General features: G+C 75.0%; 1 protein-coding gene across 2 annotated transcripts in view; it reads right to left on the reverse strand.

Annotated features, from left to right (window-relative positions):
* DNMT3A (DNA methyltransferase 3 alpha) overlaps positions 1-18832 on the reverse strand; it is a 40869-nt gene extending 22037 nt beyond the window's left edge. For both annotated transcript variants that reach the window (XM_075750201.1, XM_075750200.1), the window contains exons 1-3: positions 18684-18832; positions 11626-11863; positions 6510-6614 (exon numbers count right to left, since the gene is read on the reverse strand). In XM_075750201.1, the coding sequence (XP_075606316.1) occupies positions 6510-6614; positions 11626-11694 (174 nt within the window). In that variant the 5' untranslated portion in view covers positions 11695-11863; positions 18684-18832. The remainder of the gene's footprint in view (positions 1-6509; positions 6615-11625; positions 11864-18683) is intronic.
* Between the last annotated feature and the right edge of the window lie 513 nt (positions 18833-19345).

The following is a 19345-nucleotide window of genomic DNA, read 5'->3' on the forward strand; positions in this document are numbered from 1 at the left end:
TTCCGTGGCGAAGGAGAGTGAAAGTGCTGCTGCGTCACTGCGACAGCCAGCGCTGGGCGCCGGCGCAGCCGCGGCAGGGTGGGCTCTGCCTCCGCCGCTCCCCCGGGCCCCGGTCGGCCCCGCTGCCGCGGTGTTGGGGAGTGCTCGGTCCCTCCCCGGGGTGTGCTCGCCCCACACCAGCCCCGGGGCCTATCCCTGGAGCTCGGCCCTCGCCAGCGCGGGACAGCGGAGCCGCTCAGACACGGCACCATCCTCCCCAGAGATGGTGCCCACGGGCGTGGGGTGCCCACTGCGGCCTCACCGCGGCTCCCCCAGTGCCGGCGGCTGAACGGCCTAAGGACAGACACCCGCGGGTGCTGCCGCCGCCCCCCGTGCTGGGAGCTGGGGAGGTGACACCCGGCCGTTTCCTGTGTCCCACGCTCACCTCCGCGAGCTCGTGCACCCCCGGCGCCACGCTCACCCCCCACCCGCCCCCGGACCCGCAGCAGAGGCTCCGCGAGAAGCTGGGAGCGTCTGGGGCTCTGCGGGACCCCAGGGCCGGGGGCAGAGGCCCCAGGTTTGCTCCCAGCCCGGCCGTGCCCAGCCCTGTGCGGCCACGGCACGCCGGATCGCACGGGGAGGGCAGACAAGCCCTGCCTGCTTGCTGCCCTGCCTGCCTGCAGCCTGCTGCCTGCCCGGAGCAGGGCCCCCCGTCCCTGCGGTGGCGATGCCAGGAAGCGGGGCCGCGTTGTGGGAACAGGCAGCCCCCCGGCACCTCTCGGCTCCCCGAGGCAGAGGAGGGCCGGGGTACCGGGGGGCTGCGGCACGGGGCCGGCGCGGTGCCGGGGTGGCACAGAGCGGAGCCGGCCGCAGGGACCCTCCTGCCCGTCCCCAGCAAACTACACGGCCCAGGATGCACCGTGCGGTGGCAGGGTGCCAGGGAGCAAATGCCAAGCTGCCAGCCAGGCTCGGCGTGAGCCGGGGGGCCCGCGGCGCTGCCCACCCTCCCCTGCCCTGGGGCTGCCGGGAAGGGGCCGGGAGGGGACGCCGAGGCCGAGGTGTGGGGCAGGAGCTCGGGGGGGGGGGGCAGCAGGTGGTGGGGGAGGCTTTGCTCTCCAGGGCGCCCTGGATCCGCACGCCGGCACCGCCGGCACCCGCTCCCCGGTGAGGCGCAGGAGCCCTCTCCCCAGGCGTGCCCGGCGGGCGGCGGAGGCCTGTGCCGCTTACCATGGTGCATCCCCTCCGGCTGGCGTGCAGACCCCCGTCCGGCTGCCGCCCGCCCGCGCAGGCGCCTCCTCTCCGTGCTGGTGGCCGCGGCCCCGCGGCGACGGGCGCTTCCTGCTCGGCACAGCCGCCCCGGCTCACTGGCAGAGTCACTTCCTCCGCTCGCTCGCTGCCTTGCCGGCCCCAGCCCCGGCGTGCGGGTGGCCGGGGGGCTGTCGTGCTGAGGGGAGCGGGGCCGGAGGGGCCAAGCCGCCCCACAGGGGAAGGGGCTGGCGAGGCGGGAGGGGGCGCGGGGGGGGGGGCTGGGGGGACCCTTGCAGGGTGCCCGGCGGTACCGGAGCCACGGCCGTGCCAGCGCAACGCCCGGCCGCCCACGGGGACGCAGGGAACTGCTCCCAAACGCCCTCCTGCACCACGCAGCCCCCACCGCAGCCCCGGCTGGCCAGCGTGGTGGTGTCACTTGTGCCGGGGACGTGCACGCACCAGGGTGGGGGCCACTGCACACCCACGTGCCGGGGACACGCGAGCTGCTGCCACCAGTCCCGGGGGTGCCTGGCAGCCTCTCCTTGCGCCAGGCGGCCTCCGGGCCCAGGGCGGCGGCAAAGCCCGGTCCCCGGGGAGGGCACGGCTCACCCGAGCAGAAACCACGGCCGTCGGGAGGGTGGGGGGGTCGTGCCACGAGTGCCCGGCTGTGAGCGAGGGCGTGCGCGGGGCAGCAGAGGCTGAAGGACAAACCTCGGCGTGCCCAGCTGACGGACAGATGCCGCAGCCCCGGAGGCCTGGACACCGACCGCAGTGGCGGGACAGACTGCGGGGACACTGCGGTGCACCTGGACACGGCCCTGGAGCCGTGGAGGGAGCCGGCACCGCTGGTGAGATGGGTGCCGGAGAGCGAAGTCCCCGGCTGGTGGAGGGGGGATCTGTCACGCCTGCGCCCGGGCCTCGTGCTGGCTCTGGAACCGACTGCACGGCACACACTCCGCCTGTGTCCCACTGTGCCTGCGTACCGCCGGCGCCACGACCGCGCTGGCTCGGTGCGGCCCAGGGCTCTGAGCAGGAGGAGCTGCCGGAGGGGCCGGAGCTGGCTGGGCAGGGTCGGGGCGGGAGGGAGGAAGGGCACCTCAGGGCAAAGTGAAGCGGGGCTCGTGGGCTGCACCCTGGCCCGGCCCCCCGACCTCCAGCCCACGTCACTCACGGGAATGGGCCGGGGGTCTCCGTCCCACAGTGGGCCCCGTGGCGAGTGGGCAGGGATTGCTTCCCGCTGCGTGCCCCCGTGCCCGCACGCCGGCGTTCCCCGCCAGCGGCTGCCCTCCCTCGGGGTCCCCGGTGGCCGTCCCCCCAATGCGGTGCCGGAGCCGAGCTGCGGGTTGTGGTGGAAGCCCAGCCGCCTCCAGCCCCCGCTCAGGGCCGCATCCTGGACACTGCGCCGAAAACAATCACAGGCGCTGCGTGGGCTTCCCGGGAGGAAACGGGAAGGCCGGCAATGTGCTCCGGATTAGGCGGCTGCGGAGGGGGAGGCGCGGCTGTGGGGGGCTCAGCCCAGTCCTCGGGCAGGATGGGGCCCAGGGGTCACCCAGGCGTGGGGCCGGCCGGAGCACCGGTGGCACAAGCTCCTCTTGGGGCTGAGAGGCCACGGCAGTGGCACCGGCATTAGCCATCACCGCTGGCCCTGCCGGGACTACGCACCCCCTGTCCGGGAGCCATGCACCCCCAGGGTCGTGGTGGGATGGGACACGTGGGAGGTTAACCCCGGGGCAGGACGGGCACCGCGTCGCCTCACACCACGGCTCTCCCTCACATGATGGCCTGCCGGGGCAGGGACACGCGGCACACCCAGCACACCCTGCACGGCACCCGTCCGAAACCACCCTCGTGCCCCTGAACAGTCGCCCCAGCCAAACCTGGCACCCCGGCTCCGGTCCTGCTGCTGTTTCCCCACCTGGGTCGGAGCTGGACCCTAGCTCACCGGACCCCCCCGTGCCGCCAGCATGTCCTGGTGCTGCCACTCAGATACCGGCCGCCGGGCCAGGGAGGCACAGGGGAAGGGGAGGCCGGGACCCACTTCGTGGCCCTGCTCCTCCCGGCCGCCCCGGCGCCCGTCCCCATCCCCAAGGAGGGCCCGGCGGCGGGTCTGCCTTCCTGCCCACCCACCCGCTTCCTCCGCGCCGGCCGGGCCCTGGGAACAAGCGCTGCCTTTCTCCCGCTCCCCTCCCCTCCGCTGGGCCCCCGCCAAGGACGCTGCTCTGCCGGGAGCCCGCCGGGCTGGACGGCCCCGTGCCGGCCCCGCCGCCTCACTCGCTGCCGGGGGGACGCCGGCGGGGCCTCGGCCGCGGGGCAGGGGCTGGCTGTGCCGGGGATGCGTGCCGACGCTGGGGACCGGTCCCCGATGCGCCACTGACCTTGGGGAGCTTCGTGCCGCTCCCCGTGCCGGAGCAGCGGTGGCAGCTCCAAACCCGCAGGGCCCGAGTGCGGGGAGCTGCTGGGCGGGGGGGTGGGGGACGGGGCAGTCCCTGGGCCGTGCCCCCCCTCTGCCAGGGCAAAGGTGCTGGCAGAGTTGCTGCTGTCTGCGGCACCGACCACGGATCCACCGGCCGAGAGGACATCCCGCTGCCGAGCCTCTGCCGGGCCTGGGGCGCTGGTCTTGGAGCCACGGCACCACATGGTTCAGCATGGCGTGGTTTGGCACAGCTCAGCACCGCACGGCACGACACGGCTAAACATGGCACAGCATGGCTAAACGCAGCACGGCATGGCTAAACACGGCACGGCGCACCACAGGACAGCATGGTACGGCATGGCATGGCTCGGCTCACCAAAAACCTGTGTGACCCCTGTCCCTGCAGGGCCACCCCCTTGGCGCCGCTCACCTGCCTGACGCACCCCCGGGGCAAAACTCCTCCGGCACCTGGGAAAACCGAGGGGCCGGTTATCGCCGCCGGGCAGGGCTCCCCCCACCCACTCTGCAGGCAGCTGCCAGCTCCTGCCAGGCTCCGTCTCTGCCCGGCCCCACGGCCGCTCCTCGGCACCGCTGTCCCCAGCTCCGGCACGGGCAGGCCTGCCTGCAGCAGCCATCGGCACCTCCTCCTCCTCCCGCCTGCCCTCTGCGCCCCGCCGAGCCCCTGCGGGGGTCCCAGGGCCGAGCTGCCCGCCCCACGGACGCGCTGGCAAGGGAAGGCGGCAGCGGCCACGTGTCCTCGGAGCCCAGACCCCTGCCAGTCCCACGCTGAGCCCCCTGTGCCGGCGAGCTCCGTCCCCACGTGGGGCTCGCGTCCCTGCCCCGGGCGCGGGTAGGCGGGCGCTCAGCACCCTCCTGCAACACCCAGTCTGCCTGCTGGGTCCCTGCGCGCAGGGGCTTGGGGACCCTTGGCCAGTCCCCGAGGAGCCAGCCCGCTCACCCGGGGTCCCCGTGCCGCTCGCCGGCTCCCCTCCGCCCCGGGTCTGGTACCCCCGGCCAGGGGCCGTGCCGCAGGCGCTGGCACCGCGGGGCTCTCCAGCAGGGAGGATATTTTTAGCAGCCCGCACCCGGCTGGGGCTTTCCCCGGCCTCCTGGCAGTGCCCGCGGGGCTCGGGGCTTGCCAGCTCCCCTCGCTTGGCAGCGAGAGCTGCCGGCTGGCCGGGCCGGCGCCGTGCACGGGGCAGGTGCGGTGCACGGGCGCGCGCAGCAAGCGTGCGCGGGACAGGCGCTCGCCGCGAGCCGGCCGGCTCTTCTGCAGGAGGCACCGAGAGGTGCCCGGTGCCGTGGCACCGCCGCCATCCGTCCACCCTGCTCCACACCCGCCGTGCCGGAGGGGTTCCCGGGGCCCCTGCCCGGCTGGGCAGAGACCTCCTGGTTCCCAGGCTCCCTCTGTTCCTGACGCCTTTCCCCGTTTGTTCCCATGCCAGCATTGTTCTTCCACCGAAACAGCTCCCCCCGCCCCGGCACGTACCTCCCGCCCCGCCGGATTTACAGCCGGCGCTCAGAGCCTGGCCGCCCGCTCCCCCACCAGCTGCCGGCCCCGCGCCCCACTGCGCCCCACCGCGCCCCACCGCACCCCACCGTGCCCCTGCCCGCCCCAGGTGACGCCGTCCCGGCCTCTCCGGCCCCTCCACCGTGACAGCACCGGTTGGTTCAGGCAGCAGGGATCTGGACGTGTCCCAGCGCAGGATTAACCCCTTCTGCAGCCAGAAACCTTCACAAAAGGTTTTGCGAAGCAAAGGTGCCCCGGCCCCGCTCGTCCCCCCCGCCAGGGAGCTCTGCCCCCCCCATCCCCTCCCGCAGGGCGAGAGGACGGGGACACTGCCCGAGCCCTGCCTGCGCCCGGTGACGACGCGCGCCTTCCCCCGGGTTCCAGCATCAAGAGGAACCTCTGCTCCTCCTCTCCCGCCGGATTCACGGGGGCACCCGCAGCCGGTGGCGTGACATCCGGCCAGCCGACAGGGAGGGAGCCACCGTGGCTGCCCAGCCAGCACCGTGACACACCGTGGCTTGGGAGCGCCGAGCTGCCGCCTCCGCGAGCCCTCCCCGGCCCCGGGTGCCCTGTCCCGGTGCCCACCGGAGCCGGCTGCCGCCCAAAGCCCCGAGCACCCCCCTGCCCCCTGGCAGCAACCCCCTGCAGTCACAGCGGCCTGCGAGCCCCACGGCGCTCTGCGGCACGAGCCGTTTCAGCTGCTTCGGCATGCGGTGGGGCGTGATCCCAGCCAGCCGGGCTGGGGAGCCGGGAGCTCGCCGAGCCCCGCACTGATCCGGCATCGCCTGCGCGGCAGGAGCCGGGGAAGCTGCGGGGGCTCGGCCCCGCACACTCACAGCTGCCTCGTTACTGCAGCTGCCGGCGCGAGCCCAAGAGCCGTGCATCATCGCCCGGGGGGCCGGGGGCTCCGCTGCCCATGCCCAGCCAGCCCCGGCAGGCGGAGGAGGGCTGAGCGGCTTCGTGGCGGGGGGGCACGGGGGGGCACGGGGGTGCCAGTCCCCCAGGCGGGGCCCAAATGCCCGGCAGGGCCTCGACTGAAGCAGCACCGAGCGGAGCGCTGCTGCCGACAGGCACAGGAGGGGCTCGCGGGGGCTGCGGGGAGGAGGCGGCGCTGGGGGCCGGGGGGCCGCCGCACCCCTCCTGCCGCTCCGCTCCCCTCCCGGCCCGAGGCTGCCGGGGCCGTGAGCGAGCGGCCGTGTGCCCCGGCACGCAGGGGAGGCGGGCCGGCCCGCGGCACGCCGGGAGCCGTAGTCTCCCGCCAGCGCGGCGCGTCCACCGGGCGGCGGGGCAGGACGGCCCCGCAGGGGGATGCCCCGCCGCCCCCCACCTGGCCCCCGCGCCCGGTGCCCGTTGGCTCACCTGGGCATGCTTGCGCTTCCGCCCGGGCCGCCCGGCTTTCCTCATGGGCGTCCCCGGCTCCTGCTTCTCCTCCTTGCTCTGGTTCTCCTCGGGCTCCTCTTCCCCCTACGAGCCGGAGACAGAGAGGACGGTTACGCCGCCGGCCTCGGGGCCGGGCAGCCTGGGGTCCTGGGCATGGCTCCGCTCCCGCTCGGCGCTGGGATTGCCGGCACCACGGGTGCACTGCAGAGGGCCGCGCGTGGCCGGGTGCCTGGCCGGTGAGGCAGGAGCGCCGCTGGCATCACCGGGCCAGCAGCCCCCGGGGCACCATTGGACGGGCAATTGCGGCTCCTGCCAGGGCTCGGGCTGCGGCACGAGCCGCCGCGGGGCTGGGTGCCCTCACCGGGCCGGCCCTCCTGCCCCGTGCCCCTGTGCCAGCTCCCACAATCCGCCGGAGCCCTGCGGACGTGGGGCTGGGGGCTCCTGCACCACGGTATGCGAAAGGGCTGCACGGACCCCACGGCACGGCACGGCATGGCACAGCATGGCATGGCACACCTGTGGGGAACCACGCGGTTCCCTGGGGACGAGGGCAGGCAGCAGGAACCGGGCTGTCCTTGGAGCAGGCAGGCAGGCAGCTGCCTGCTTCACTGCACCGCCCCCCGCGCGGGCGCTTCAGGGGGCCGTGCACCCCTCTTCAACGCCCTGCCCTGGAGCAGCTGCCAGCGCCCCGCTGCCCCGTCCCTCCCTCCCCGGCACCGTGCCCCAGCCCCGGGCGCTGGCAGGGCGCACGCGCCGGCACGGGCGGCGGAGCGGGAACGCGGCCCCGGGAAATGAACCTGCTCCCCGCGCTGGGGCCGCGGCAGCTGCCCGAGGACCGCAGCGTGCCGGGGGCCCCGCTCCCCGCTCAGGGGGCCTGCGCCCGGCACCGTGGCACGGCGGGGGGACGTGCATGCGGGGCGAGGGTTGCGCGGGGCCCCCGGCACATCCCAAGGCGGCGGCGGGACCGGTTTCACCTGAGCCCCAGAAGATCCCGGCGGCAGCAGCCAAGGCAGGAAGAGGCCGCGGAGGGGGGAGCAGGGGAAGGAGGAGAGGCCGGCGGGGGGCTGGCGAGGGAGAGGCCGGGGAGGGGATGGGGCTGGCAGCCAGACAGCGCCGACATCCAGCTGCACTCGCGCAGCCCCGCAGCCATGGCGGGCGCCAGCCCCGGCCGCATTCCTGCCTGCCACTGCCCTCCTTCCCCTTGGGCTGCGGCGGTTGCAGGCAGCGCTGCCCGCGGATCTGCCGGGCAGCAACCAGCACGCCCCCGCTGAGGTCCAGCCCGCAGGTCCCACGGGGTCGGGACGCGCCGTGCCCCACGGCTGCGGTGCCCCACGGCCATGGTGCCCCACGGCTGCGGTGCCCCAGCAGCTCGCTCTGGGCTGCCCACTGCCTGCCCCCCAAACCCAGCCCCCGTGCCCCCGTGCCCCTCGCCGCCCGTCTCCCCCCACCGTGGGCCGTGCGTGTGGGATGGCGCGGGAGCCACGTGCCCGTTCGTCCCCCGCCACTATGGCGGCCTGCTGGGACCGCGCTCACCCCAGCTCCATCACCGCGTGCCTCTCGCCGGCGCGTGGGGCAGGGCAGCCCCCAGCACCCAGCGCTGACCCCACACCCCGCCAGCCCTACAACGACCATGCCCAGCCCCGGAACCCACTGGCACCGTGCCGCGGGCAGGGAAGCCAGGGCCGAGCAAGGAGAGGCGACACCGCGGCACGCGGGGGCTCAGCCCTGGGCCGAGCCGCGCTCCCCACGCGGTCCTGGGCGGAAAGTTTTGGGACGGGTCCAAGGACGACGTCAGGATCACAGTTCCAGCTCCATCGTGGCGCAGGAGCCAAACGGGGTGCCCAGGGGGGTTCCCGGGGGTCCCTACCCCACAGACCCACTGCGTGGCTGGGCGGCGCGGAGCCCCCCACCATGGCCGCAGGGACCCGCCTTGCCGAACCGTGCGGCGCTGCGCATTGTCCCAGCTGGAGCCGCCCCTGGGCGCACCGTCCCGGTCCCGTGGTGCCAGGGTGGCCATGCAGCCGCGCAGCCAGTCCTCGTGGTGAGGCCGCGCTTCATCCAGCCCCACGGGGAAACCAATGGCTCCTGCCACCATCACCGGCACACCCAGCATTGCCGAGGAGCCCAGGGGCCGAGCCCGGAGGCCCGGCCCAGCCCCGCTCCCAGCAGCAGGAGTGCCACAGCAGGAGACGAGCCCCCCCGACATCTGTCCCGGTGCTGCCCCGGCTGCTCCAGCCAGCTGCCCCCCGCCACGTGCCGACTGTGGCCGGGTCTCGGCGGTGTTTACGCGCGACGTAAAGGAAAGGTACGGCGGGGTGTCGAGTGCGCGGCGCTGGCACCTGGGCTGTGCCGGGCGGCCAGGGGGAGGACGGAGCTGGGCAGCACCCAGTGGGTGCCGGTGAGGCGGGGGGGCTCCGAGGGGCAATGCCCTCTCTCGGGGGGGCTGCGGGCGCCGTGCTGCCCCAGCCCCGTCTCAGCGCCCGAGCGGCAGCACTGGGCACCGCTGCGGGTCCCCCCACGGCCTGGGCCCGTCCCGGCGAGGCCGCGCTGGGCACAGTGCTCTGCCTGCAAACGCAGCCGCTGGCTCCACCCGTGGTGTTGGGACCCCCCCGGTGCTGCCCCCGGCTGCAGGACGCCCCCCCCCCGCCCCGGTCAGCTCCCCACGCTGCTGCAGGTGCCCGGCACACAAAATGCCGGCGGGGTGGGGGGGTGAGGGGGCAGGGGGTGTCCCCGCTGCGCAGACAGGGAGGTGCCCCCGCATGCACAGAACCGTCCCCACCGCTGCAAACCCGTGTACCCACGTCACCGAGCCGGGGGACGCGGGGCCCGGGGCGGCACCGGGGGGAGCCCCGGGGCACGGCCGGCACCCCAGGAGCAGGGCAGGCGCCTGAGCAGCCGGAACGCAGCCCGGGCACAGCAGGGCTGGTGCAAAGGGCCACGGGGGGATCCGCTCCCCCCCGCCCGGTGCAGGGGTGCCGGTGCCGCAGCCCCTCGCCGCCTACGGCCCGCTCGGAGCTGAGTCATCTCCCCGTAAATCACCCCGCTCCCCTTCTCCCGGGGCTCGGCCAGGCGCGGGGCTGCACGGCGCGTCCCCGATGCACCGCGCTCCTGCGCCGCTGCCAAGCAACAACCCGGAGGGAAACCACCGCCGAGGAGGAAAGCTGCTGCATGACGCAGTGCTGGCTCCATGGCTGCAGCGCCGGGTCCCAGCTCCCGGCTGCACCGGGCCGGTGGCGGGGCGAGAGCCAGGACCCTTCAGCGGCAGGGGGGGAAACCGGGCTGGGGGGCAGGAGAAGGCGGGTGCAGAGACACCCCCCCCCCCCAGCAAGGGAGCTGGAGCTCAGCCTCGCCAGGTCGGTGCCGAGGGCAGCCGGCGCCGGTGCAAACTACGATGCCATGGGCGTCGGGGGACGGCCTCGTCCTCCCGGCCCCGCCGACAGCACGCATCCCTTTGGCAGAGGTGACCTCCGCGCGTGGCTGCGGGGGAGGCGATGCCGCATCCCAGCGGGGTCAGGCCAGGACAGCGCTCAGCCGGGCGCGCTCGCGGTACGCTCGCTGCCAGCCCACGTGGGTCGCTGGCACCCTGGGGACCGGCACCGGTCCTGCTTTCGAGGGCGAGCCGGGCTGCACCGCAGGCGACGGTTTCTCCCACGGCTCTTCCCTGCAGACCCCCCCCGTGCCACGGCCCTGCGACCCGCTCTCGAAGCTGGCTCTGCCACACGCCTCCAGAACCGCACCGAAACACGGGGTGGGCTGCCGCGTCCGCCTCGCTCACACTCCCGGTGCCAGTGACCCACACGGGTGTGCTCAGCCGCACGCGCCTGCCCTGGCATAACCCACTGCGGGGGAAAGCACGGGACCGACCAGCCGAGCCCCGGTTTGCTCGTCCCCCTCGGCCGTACCGAGAACGCACCGGGCATTTCCCAGCGGGTGCACGGGTCGGCCCCTCCCGCAGCCAGGAGCGACGGCTGGAGGACGGGGAGCACCGGTGCAGGGGCCAGCTGGGTCTGACCCGGTGACGGAGGCACGGCATGGCCGCTGCGGCCAAGCCAGCCTGCAGGAACTCAGATGACCCCGAGCCCGTGCTGCCCGCAGCGGGATGGCGTCCAGCTGGCTGCTGGCCCCGGTCCCCACGCCTTGACCGGGGCAGGCCGGGCCCTGCGCCCGTGGGGACGCTCCTCCGCTCTGCAGGACGAGCGATGCCTTTGCCGGCACCGGCCTGGCGTGTCCTCGTGTGGCAGGGATGCCAGGGAGCACCGAGGACACGGTCAGAGCCCGCCACCCGTCCCGGCGCAGCCCCTCGCCCCCAGCTCAGCCCCGCTCTGTCCCGCAGCAGGCAGGGCGGTTTGGGGGACACCCCCCCGCCACGCACAGAGCCGCTCCAGCCGGGAGGGCAGGGGAACGCAGCGTGGGGGGCCACCCGCCGGGGCCACGAGCCCCTCGCAAGAAGCAGCCACGAGAAGGCGAGCGTGCACCACGTGCCGCCCGGCAAGCGGAGGGCGGGGACCCCCGAGCCCCCGCAGCCGAGGGAGCAGGACTGGCAAGAGGGCTCGAGCCTGGGGGCCGGGGGCCCCACGTCCCCCTCCCGCTGCTCTGGGGCCCAGGGCACGCACCCACCCCCACCCCACTGCCACCCACCCAGCCCAGGGCCGGGCAGCCCCCAGCCTTGGGGATCCCCCCCCCCATCATGGCAGCCTCTCCCCGCAGCCGGGCTTGCCCCGGCACTGGCCATCGCCAGGAGGTGACAGCAGGTCCCGGCTTCCCCGTCCCCTCCCCGCGCTCCCCCCAGGCATAGCTCAATCCGTGCTAATCCCGGCCGCGGGTCAGGGCTCCCCCCGCCCGGCTCTGCGCTCCCCACTGCGGCGAGGGGGAGCGGGGCTGGCGCGCCGGAGGTGACCCCGCACCCCCTTTTCCCGGCACGCCTGCTAGCTGGCACTGGCCAGGAATGAGCCAGACCCCCGGAGCCCACCGCCACCCCAGCACCGCAGGAGCAGCGCCAAGCCCGGTGACAGGGGACGGGCACGGTGTGAGCGGGAGCCCCCCGCAGCCCCCCCCCCACCCGCCGAGAGCCGGCAGAGCCGCGGCAGGACCCTACCTTGTGCGTGTCGAGCGCTTCGCGGTCCGGCGCGGGGCTGCTGGCGTCGAGGGTCCCGCTGGACGGCATGGTGGGGAGCGAGGGCGGGCGCCTGGGACCGTCACCTCTTCAGCACCAAAGCGGACCCCGCCGCCGCCGCCGCGCTCCGGCTCTCTGCACCGAGGAGGGGGTCGGGGAGCCGTTGCCCGCTGCAGCGGCCAGCCCCTGCGTCCCGCCGCCTGCCTGGATCCTCCTGCCCCTGCGGGAAGCAGAGAGGGCTGACGTGAGGGGGGAGCGCCGGCCCTGCCACCCCCCGCACCGCGCCCCGGCCCCGGCAATTATTAACACGCCACAACCTTGACTCAGCCGGGCTGGGCCGGGCCGTTGTCCCCGGCATCGTCCCCGGCAGGCGGCCGAGCCCCGGCCCGCACCGGCCGTGGGGTGCAGAGAGTGGGGTGCAGGGTGCGAGGTGTGGGGTGCACGGAGCTGGCTGCAGCAGCGCGGGGTGCACGGCGCGTGGCGCACGGTGTGGGGCGTGCGGTGCGCGATACGCGGCGCGGGGTGCGCGGCATGCGGTGCACAGCGCGGGATGCACGGTACGCGGCGTGAGCTGCAAGGCACGGGGTGCGCGGTGCGCCGTGCGGGGTGCAGGGCGCACAGGGCGCGCGCTACGGGGCGCAGGGCACGTTCTGCAGGGCGCACGGCGCAGGGCGCGCGGTGGGGAGCGCATTCTGCGTTCTGCAGGGCGCGGGGCGCCCGGGGCGGCGCGGGGCGCATTCTGCAGGGCGCGGGGCGCGGGCAGGGCCCCGCGGGGCTGCGGAGGCGGCGGCAGCCCCAGCACCTGTTGCTATGGCAAACGCTGCATTAGCCATGGCCGAGGCTGCTGTTGCCTTTGGCACCGGAGCTGCAATTTGTTTCTAGAGCTTTCCAGCCGCAGCCCGTTCCCAGCCGGCGGGGTGGGGGGCTGCGGGGCGGGCAGGGCCGCTGCTGCTGGGAACAGAAACTCAAAACCCGACACGTCCCTCCCGTCCCCGCGGCTGCTGCGGGGGGGGGGGCTGCGGGGGGCTGCGGGGGGGGGGGGGCTGTGGGGGGGGGAGCTGTGGGGGGGGGGCTGCGGGAGAGGGGGGGGCTGCGGGGGGGGGGGGGCTGCCTGCGGGGAAGGGGGGCCGGGGGGCCCCGCCGGGCTGCAGCACACACACCCCCCCCCCCCCCCCCGCCAGCACCGCCGCGGGCACCGGGACCCCTCGGGGTGCTCGGCCGGGGGCCGGCGGGTGGGCGGAGGGTGGGAGCGGCTGTCCCTGCCCCGGCCCCCCCGGCACGGCCCCTCGCAGGCAGGGCTGGGCTGGGGTGCGGGCAGGGGTGCGGGCAGGGGGAGTGATGGCAGCGCGGGGCATGGGGGGGGGGCAGGGGGGGTGGGATACAGGTGCAGGATGCGCGCTAGGGGTGCTGGGTGCAGGATGGGACCCAGGGGTGCAGGACAAGGGTGCTGGGTGCAGGATGGGACCCAGGGGTGCAGGACAGGGGCATGGGATGGGGGTACTGGGTGCTGGGTGCAGGATGGGACCCGGGGGTGCGGGACAGGGGTGCTGGGTGCAGGATGGGACCCAGGGGTGCAGGACAGCGGTATGGGATATGGGATGTGGGGTGCAGGCTGCCCCCCCCAGCCCCGCGCCAGCAGGTGGGGGCCAGGGAAGGGCTTCCCCGTCCCTCTGCTGCGCCAGCTCGGGAGCCGCCGGCGGGAGGCCGGGTGCCTGGCCCCCTCCCGGGGCACCGTCCGTGCCAGCCCTCTGCCGCGCAGGGCCTGCCCGTGCCCGCTCCCCGCGGAGCCCCTCGGTGAGGAGTCGGGGCTGGCTCCGAGCACCCCGAGCACCCACGCGCTGCCGCTGCAGGCACCCGTCCGGCAGCTGCTGTGCCCCCAGCACCACGGCACGCCGTTCGGCACGGCACGGCACGCCGTTCGGCACAGCGTGGCACGACACGCCGTTCGGCACGGCACGGCGTGGCACCTCGGCCCCGCGTCCCTGCGAGCTGCCCGTGCCCCCCGGAGCCCCCGGCCCTGCTCCCGCCGCGCTGTGCCTCGGCAAAGCCCCGGCTGCGGGCACGGGAGGACACGTGCCGCTGGGAAGCGCCCGGGGACACCCCGGCTGCACCCGGGCACCGCCGCGGCAGGGGCACCCCACCCCCCCGGGGATCCCCCCGTGCCCAAGGGCACCGCAGGGTGCCGGCGTCCCCGCTGCCCGGCGGGTCCCTGCCTGCGCCTCCCCGCAGCCCGGGAAAATGGCTCGGCCGCCCGCGGCCCGCCGGCCCAGCCCCACCGCACCGGGGTCCCTCCGGCAGCCCCGGAGGGCAGGTGACCCTCCCTCACCCCCCCACCCCCCCCAGCATCCCCGGTGCCCGGGGAAGCGCGCGGCCGTGAGCCGCCCCGCTTGGCGCTGCCGAAGGGCCAGCTCGCGGGCTTTGATTCGCTTCCAGCAAACATGGTCTCCAAACGCACTAAAAATAGTTGGGCTGCGTACAAACCCCGCGGCAGCCCCGGGCCGGCGGCTGCCGAACAAAGACGGGGAGAAGCCGGCGGCACCCGCTGCCTCCCGCTCCCCCGGCCCCACCGCCGGCACCGTGAGACGAGCGTGGCCCCGCCACGAAGGGTACGTGCGGGGTCCTGCCACGGCCCCCGGCACCGTCCCCGCTCCCCCGCCGCTCTTACCGGGCCGAGGCTCGCCCACCCTGGCGGGCTGGGACGGGACGGGGGGCTGTGACGCCGTGCCCCCGCGCTAGGCCGCCGAGACCCTCCTCCCGCAGCGCCGGGGCATCATCCCCATCGCCGCCACAGCGGTTTGGCGGCGGTGAAGGGAGGACAGACCCCTCGCCCAGCGTTCGCCGCCGAAGCGCGGGGAGGGACTCGCCGCGTTCCCTCCTGCCTCCCTATTTAACCGCTCGGGCTGACCTTATGGCTGACGGCGAGCGGGGGAACCGGCAGCCCCAACCCGCGCCGTGCCGCTCCCGCACGGCAGGGCCCCGGCGAGTCACGCTCGCCGCACGGCAGAGGCGTTTCAAAGTAGGTTACCTGCGATGGATGGATGAGACACGCCGTGTTGACATAAAAAAAAACCCCAACCAAAAACCCGCCTTTTTTTTTTTTTTTTTTTTTTTTTTTTACATTTAGGGACCTTGCCGGCACCCGCCGTTACCGTGCCGCAGCCGGCAACCCGCAGAAACCCAAACGGCCATTTTAGGTGATGGCAAGCGGGGTCCCCGACAGCCCCCCGTGCCGGTGGCAGGTGACACCTTCACCGCAGTCCCCCCCTCCCTGTCCTAACGTGACCCCGCATGCTGCATCCCCCGGCACGGTGACACCCACCGGGTTTGGACGGGGTCCCTCGTGCGTCCCCACCGCCGAAGGCGGTGGGGACGCACGAGGGACCCCGTCCAAACGCCTCTCCCGTGACAAGTGCCGCAGCGTATTATTATTGTTGTTGTCACTTTGAGTCACCGCCACCCCCGGGTAGCCGCGCTCCTCCTCCTCCTCCTCCTCCTCCTCCCTCCCAGCGCCGAGGAAGAAGTTCAGGATTGACTCAGAGGGGACGGGAGCCGCGGCCGTGAGTCACCCCCCCACCCCCCTGCGCCCCCCCACCCCTGACTCACGGTGGGTGCTCCCCCCACCACCCACAGCCCCACCGCGGCGGGGGTGCTGCTGGCAGGGGCAACCGGGGACGGGGTGGGCATCCCCCCCCCCCCCCCAAACCAGGGTGCAAAATTTAGCCGAGCGGCGGCAGCTCCCCTGCGATCGCCTCCAAACAGATGGTTGTGCCGAAACCACCGTCGTGGGCAAAGCGTTGACCTCATCCCCCGTAATTATAACTTACGAGCAAAATATTTGGCCACGCTGCTCGGGGGTGCACGTGGCGGGCAGGGAAGCGGCCGCCCGCCCGGCCACACGCGCGGCAATTCCTGCCCTCGCCGCAGCCGCCCGGGAACCGCTGCCAGCTCCCACCGGGGTTTCGGGGGGACGAGGTGCCGGGGAACACCGGGGCGTGCTCGCAGCAGGCGCCAAAACCAGACCACGTGCGGAGGGGGGGGACCCCAGGTTTGTTTGCACCACCGAACCAGCCCCACGTTACACACCGGGGAGCGACGCACGGCACAGCACTGCGCCCCACGGAGCAATGTAGGGCCCTGCACCGCACACCGAGGAGCGATGCGCGGCACGGCACTGCACCCCAGAAACGACGCACTGCACCCCGGGGAGCGATGTGCTGCCCTGCACTGCTGAGGCACACCACGAGCAAACACAAACACAGCCCCAGAGCCTGATCCTACAAAGCAGGAGCGCTAACGAGGGCCGGGGTCAGACGAAACCGCCCGCGGGACGGTCACGCGCGTGGAAGGGCCCGGCACTGGCACGCGGTGCCGTTTTGCAGGCGGGACGGTGCAAACCCGGCGGGCTTCGCGAAGGAGCGGCGAGCGAGCTGCCAGAGCTCCGGGAACGCCTCGCAGCCCAGAGCCGAGGAGCCCGACGTGCTCAGCGTGTCGGGGGGGACGAAGGCCAAGAGATGGTGTGAGTACGGTGAGCGAGGGCCGCTGCGGGCAGAGCCCCGGGCACCACGGAGAACCTCCAGCTGGCAGCGGAGCAGGGCTGGAGGCCGAGCCAGGGAGCCGGGGCAATTCAAACCGGCAGTCGGGCACGGGCTTTGAACTGGGAAGGGCAGTTAACCGCGGGAACAGGCCCAACCGGCGGCGGCGCATGCCGAGCCCTGCGGCACGAGCGCGGTGGGGAAGCGGGACAGCGGCTCGGCCCGACGCCCCTCCGGGCCCTAGCTGCCCGGCACGGCCCCAGGAGTCCCTGCCCCACGCCACGGCGGTGGCACCGGCGGGAGTCCCGCTCCGCAGGTCGGTTCGGCCGGCGTTAAAACCCCGAACGGACGCAGGGCCTCGAGGGTGAGCGGGTTCCTGCGGCAAACCGGAGAGCGAACGCCAGCTCCGTCCTCGCGAAACCGCACGCCCAAACGCCACCAGCTCCTCCCGCGCAGCCGGAGCTGCCGGGGCACGCGTGCACCTGGCAAAGGGCGCCCCGGGCACATGCACACGCGTGCCGGCAGTTAGCTGGCAAGCCCACGCGCTTTCCCCTCTGGGTGCCGCACGCTCGCTAACGGCCCGGCCTGCCCGGGGCAGGCAGGCAGGCAGGCAGGCAGCGGCACAGGCAGCGGTGCAGGCAGGGCAGAGCCCGTGGGAAGGCGTCGGGCAGGGACGCGCAGATGTGCAGTCCTAAAAATACCCGTACGAAAACCACCACCTGATGGTCCCCGAGCGGCCGCCCCGGCACGGCCCAGAGGACTGGCTCTGCCGCAGCCCCGATGGCGAAGCGGGAGCGAAGCAGCGGCCGCGGCCGGGTTTCAGGCACGGACGTCACCTGTGCCCGGCGGTCACGTAGGCAGCCGGGGGAACGCCTGGGCCGCGGCCTCGCCAGCCGGCCAGCGGCACGGGCACCGGCATCCCGCCTTTCCTCGAGAGGCGGCGGGCGCTGCGTGTCACGAAAAGCGGCTCCCGCTAGGAAGTTTCGAGCTGACTCAGCACGAAAGGCCAGTGCAGGCGCGGGAGCTGCCGGGAGCAGCCGCCGGGTACGACAACATCCACTCCCCTCCGGCTCCCCGCGGCCGCCGGCTTCGAGGGATTCGCTCGGGGCTGGTCCGGGTCTCCCCGTCCGGGTGTCCCCACCGGGCCGGGCGAGGGGCGCAACCCCCGGTGCAGCCGAGCGGGACGCGGGCGCCCGGCGTCGCGGCCGTCTCCTGCCAGCGCGCACTCGGTGCAGCAATGCAAGCACCGAACGCCAATCCCGTGGTGACACCGTCTACGTCACACAAAGGGAAGAAATAAAGAAAGAGGAACTGAGCGAAGAGGAAAATTTCATTTGCCCGCAGGTTCGCGCACACGAACACCCGAAAACGAGGGGGGAGAGAAAAAATAAAGAGAGAGGGAAGGGGGAAGCGAGCGGGCGGCCCAGCCGCAGCCCCGCCGGGGCCGGGGGAGCCGGGGCAGCCGAGCAGGGAGCCGGGCAGGGGGCGGGCAGGGGGCGGGCAGGGGGCAGGCAGCGGGCAGGCAGCCCCGAGCACCCTGCCAGGCCTCTGCCCCGCGCCGCCCCCTCCCCACCGGGGCTGCGGCTCCTCTGCTGCCCGCGGGGGCTTCGGGTCCAGAAAACGAAACTTTCGGCTGGCGCCTGCCCGCCCGCTGTCCCCGGGGCAGCTCCGCTACCGGCCGAGGGACCGGCGCCGGGCCGGGGGCTGCGGGCAGCGGCCCCGCACCGGGCAGGGAGCACCCCCGGCCCGGGCGGGGGTCTCCGCCCCGGGGGTCCCCGCAGCCGGGCGGTGGGACCGGGGGGGTCACACGGCGCTGACACCCCCCCCGAGCGGCCGCGCAGCCCCGGCGCGGGGAGCGGGAACGGGCCGGGGCCCCGCGCTGCCCTTCAGCCGCCCGGCGCGGCGCTCAAGGACACGGCGGCGCCGCGGGGAGCGGGGGCCGGGCCCGCCGGGCCGCGCCGCCGCCACCCCCGCCCGCCGAGCGGGGCCGGGCCGGGAGCGGGGGCGGCCGCGGGGGGCCGGGGGCGGGGCGGGGGGGGGGGGGGGGGGCGCCGCGACGCGGGCCCGGCCCGGCGGGTGGCGGCCCGGCCGCTGCCATGTTTTCCTGCTCGGCGCTGCGCCCCCCCGGCCCGGCCCGGCCCCGCCGCAGCCCCCGCCCGCCGCCGCGACGCCCCCCCGGGCCGGGGGTGGGGGACGGACGGACGGACGGACACACGCAACGGCCGGGGCGGGGGTGTCCGCGGGGGGTGCGGGCCGCTCGCCGGGCTCCGCGGGCCGGGCCGAGCCCAGCCGAACCGAACCGAGCCGAGCCGAACGGAGGCGAACCGAACCGAACGGAGGCGAACCGACCCGAGCCGAGTCGTGCCGAACCGAGCCGAGTCCCGCCGAGCCGAGCCGAGTCCCGCCGAGGCGGGGGGTGCCGAGCCGGGGCGGGGGGGGGGGGGGAGGGTGCCCCGTCCCGGGGGTCCGCGGTGGCCACCCGTGTCCGCGCCGCTGCGGGGCCGTTACCTGGGCCGGTGCGGGCCCGGCGCGCCGTGCCGAGCCGTGCCGAGCCGCCGCCGCCGCTGCGCTGCCCGGCGAGGCCTCCTCCCGCAGCGCCGCCGCCTCCACTGCAGCACCGAGCCGCGCCGCCCGCCGCCCGCCCGCCGCGCGGTCCTAGCGCCTGCCGGGCCGAGCCGAGCGCAGTCCAGCCCAGCCGGGCCGGGCCGGGCCGAGCCGCGCCGGGGCAAAACAGCTGCGGGCGGTGGCGGACTGGGCTGTGCCAGGGTGCCCGGGGCTCAGCTGGGCTGGGCTGGGCCTTGGTGAGCCCGGCTAAGCCGTGCCGTGCCGTGCCGTGCCGTGCCAAGCCAGACCGTCCTGGACAAGCCAAGCCAGGCTGGGCCGAGCCAAGCGTAGTCGAGGGCTGTGCAGTGTCGAGCCAAGCTGGACTGGGCCAAGTTGAGCCAAGCCAGGCTGGGTGGTGCAGTGCCAAGCCGAGCCGGGCTGAACCACGCTGGGCCAGATCGGGTCGAGCCGATGCAGTGCCAAGCCAGGCCGGACCGCGGTGAGCCAACCCACGCTGGACCCGGCCAAGCCAAACCGAGCTGAGCCCATGTCGTGCTGGGCTAAACTGGGCTGGGCCCAGCTGAGCCAGGCCCAGCAGTCCCAGGCAGCGCTGGGCCAAAGCTCCC

This window comes from Balearica regulorum, chromosome 3 (genome assembly GCF_011004875.1).
Source record: "Balearica regulorum gibbericeps isolate bBalReg1 chromosome 3, bBalReg1.pri, whole genome shotgun sequence".
Taxonomy (NCBI): Eukaryota; Metazoa; Chordata; class Aves; order Gruiformes; family Gruidae; genus Balearica; species Balearica regulorum.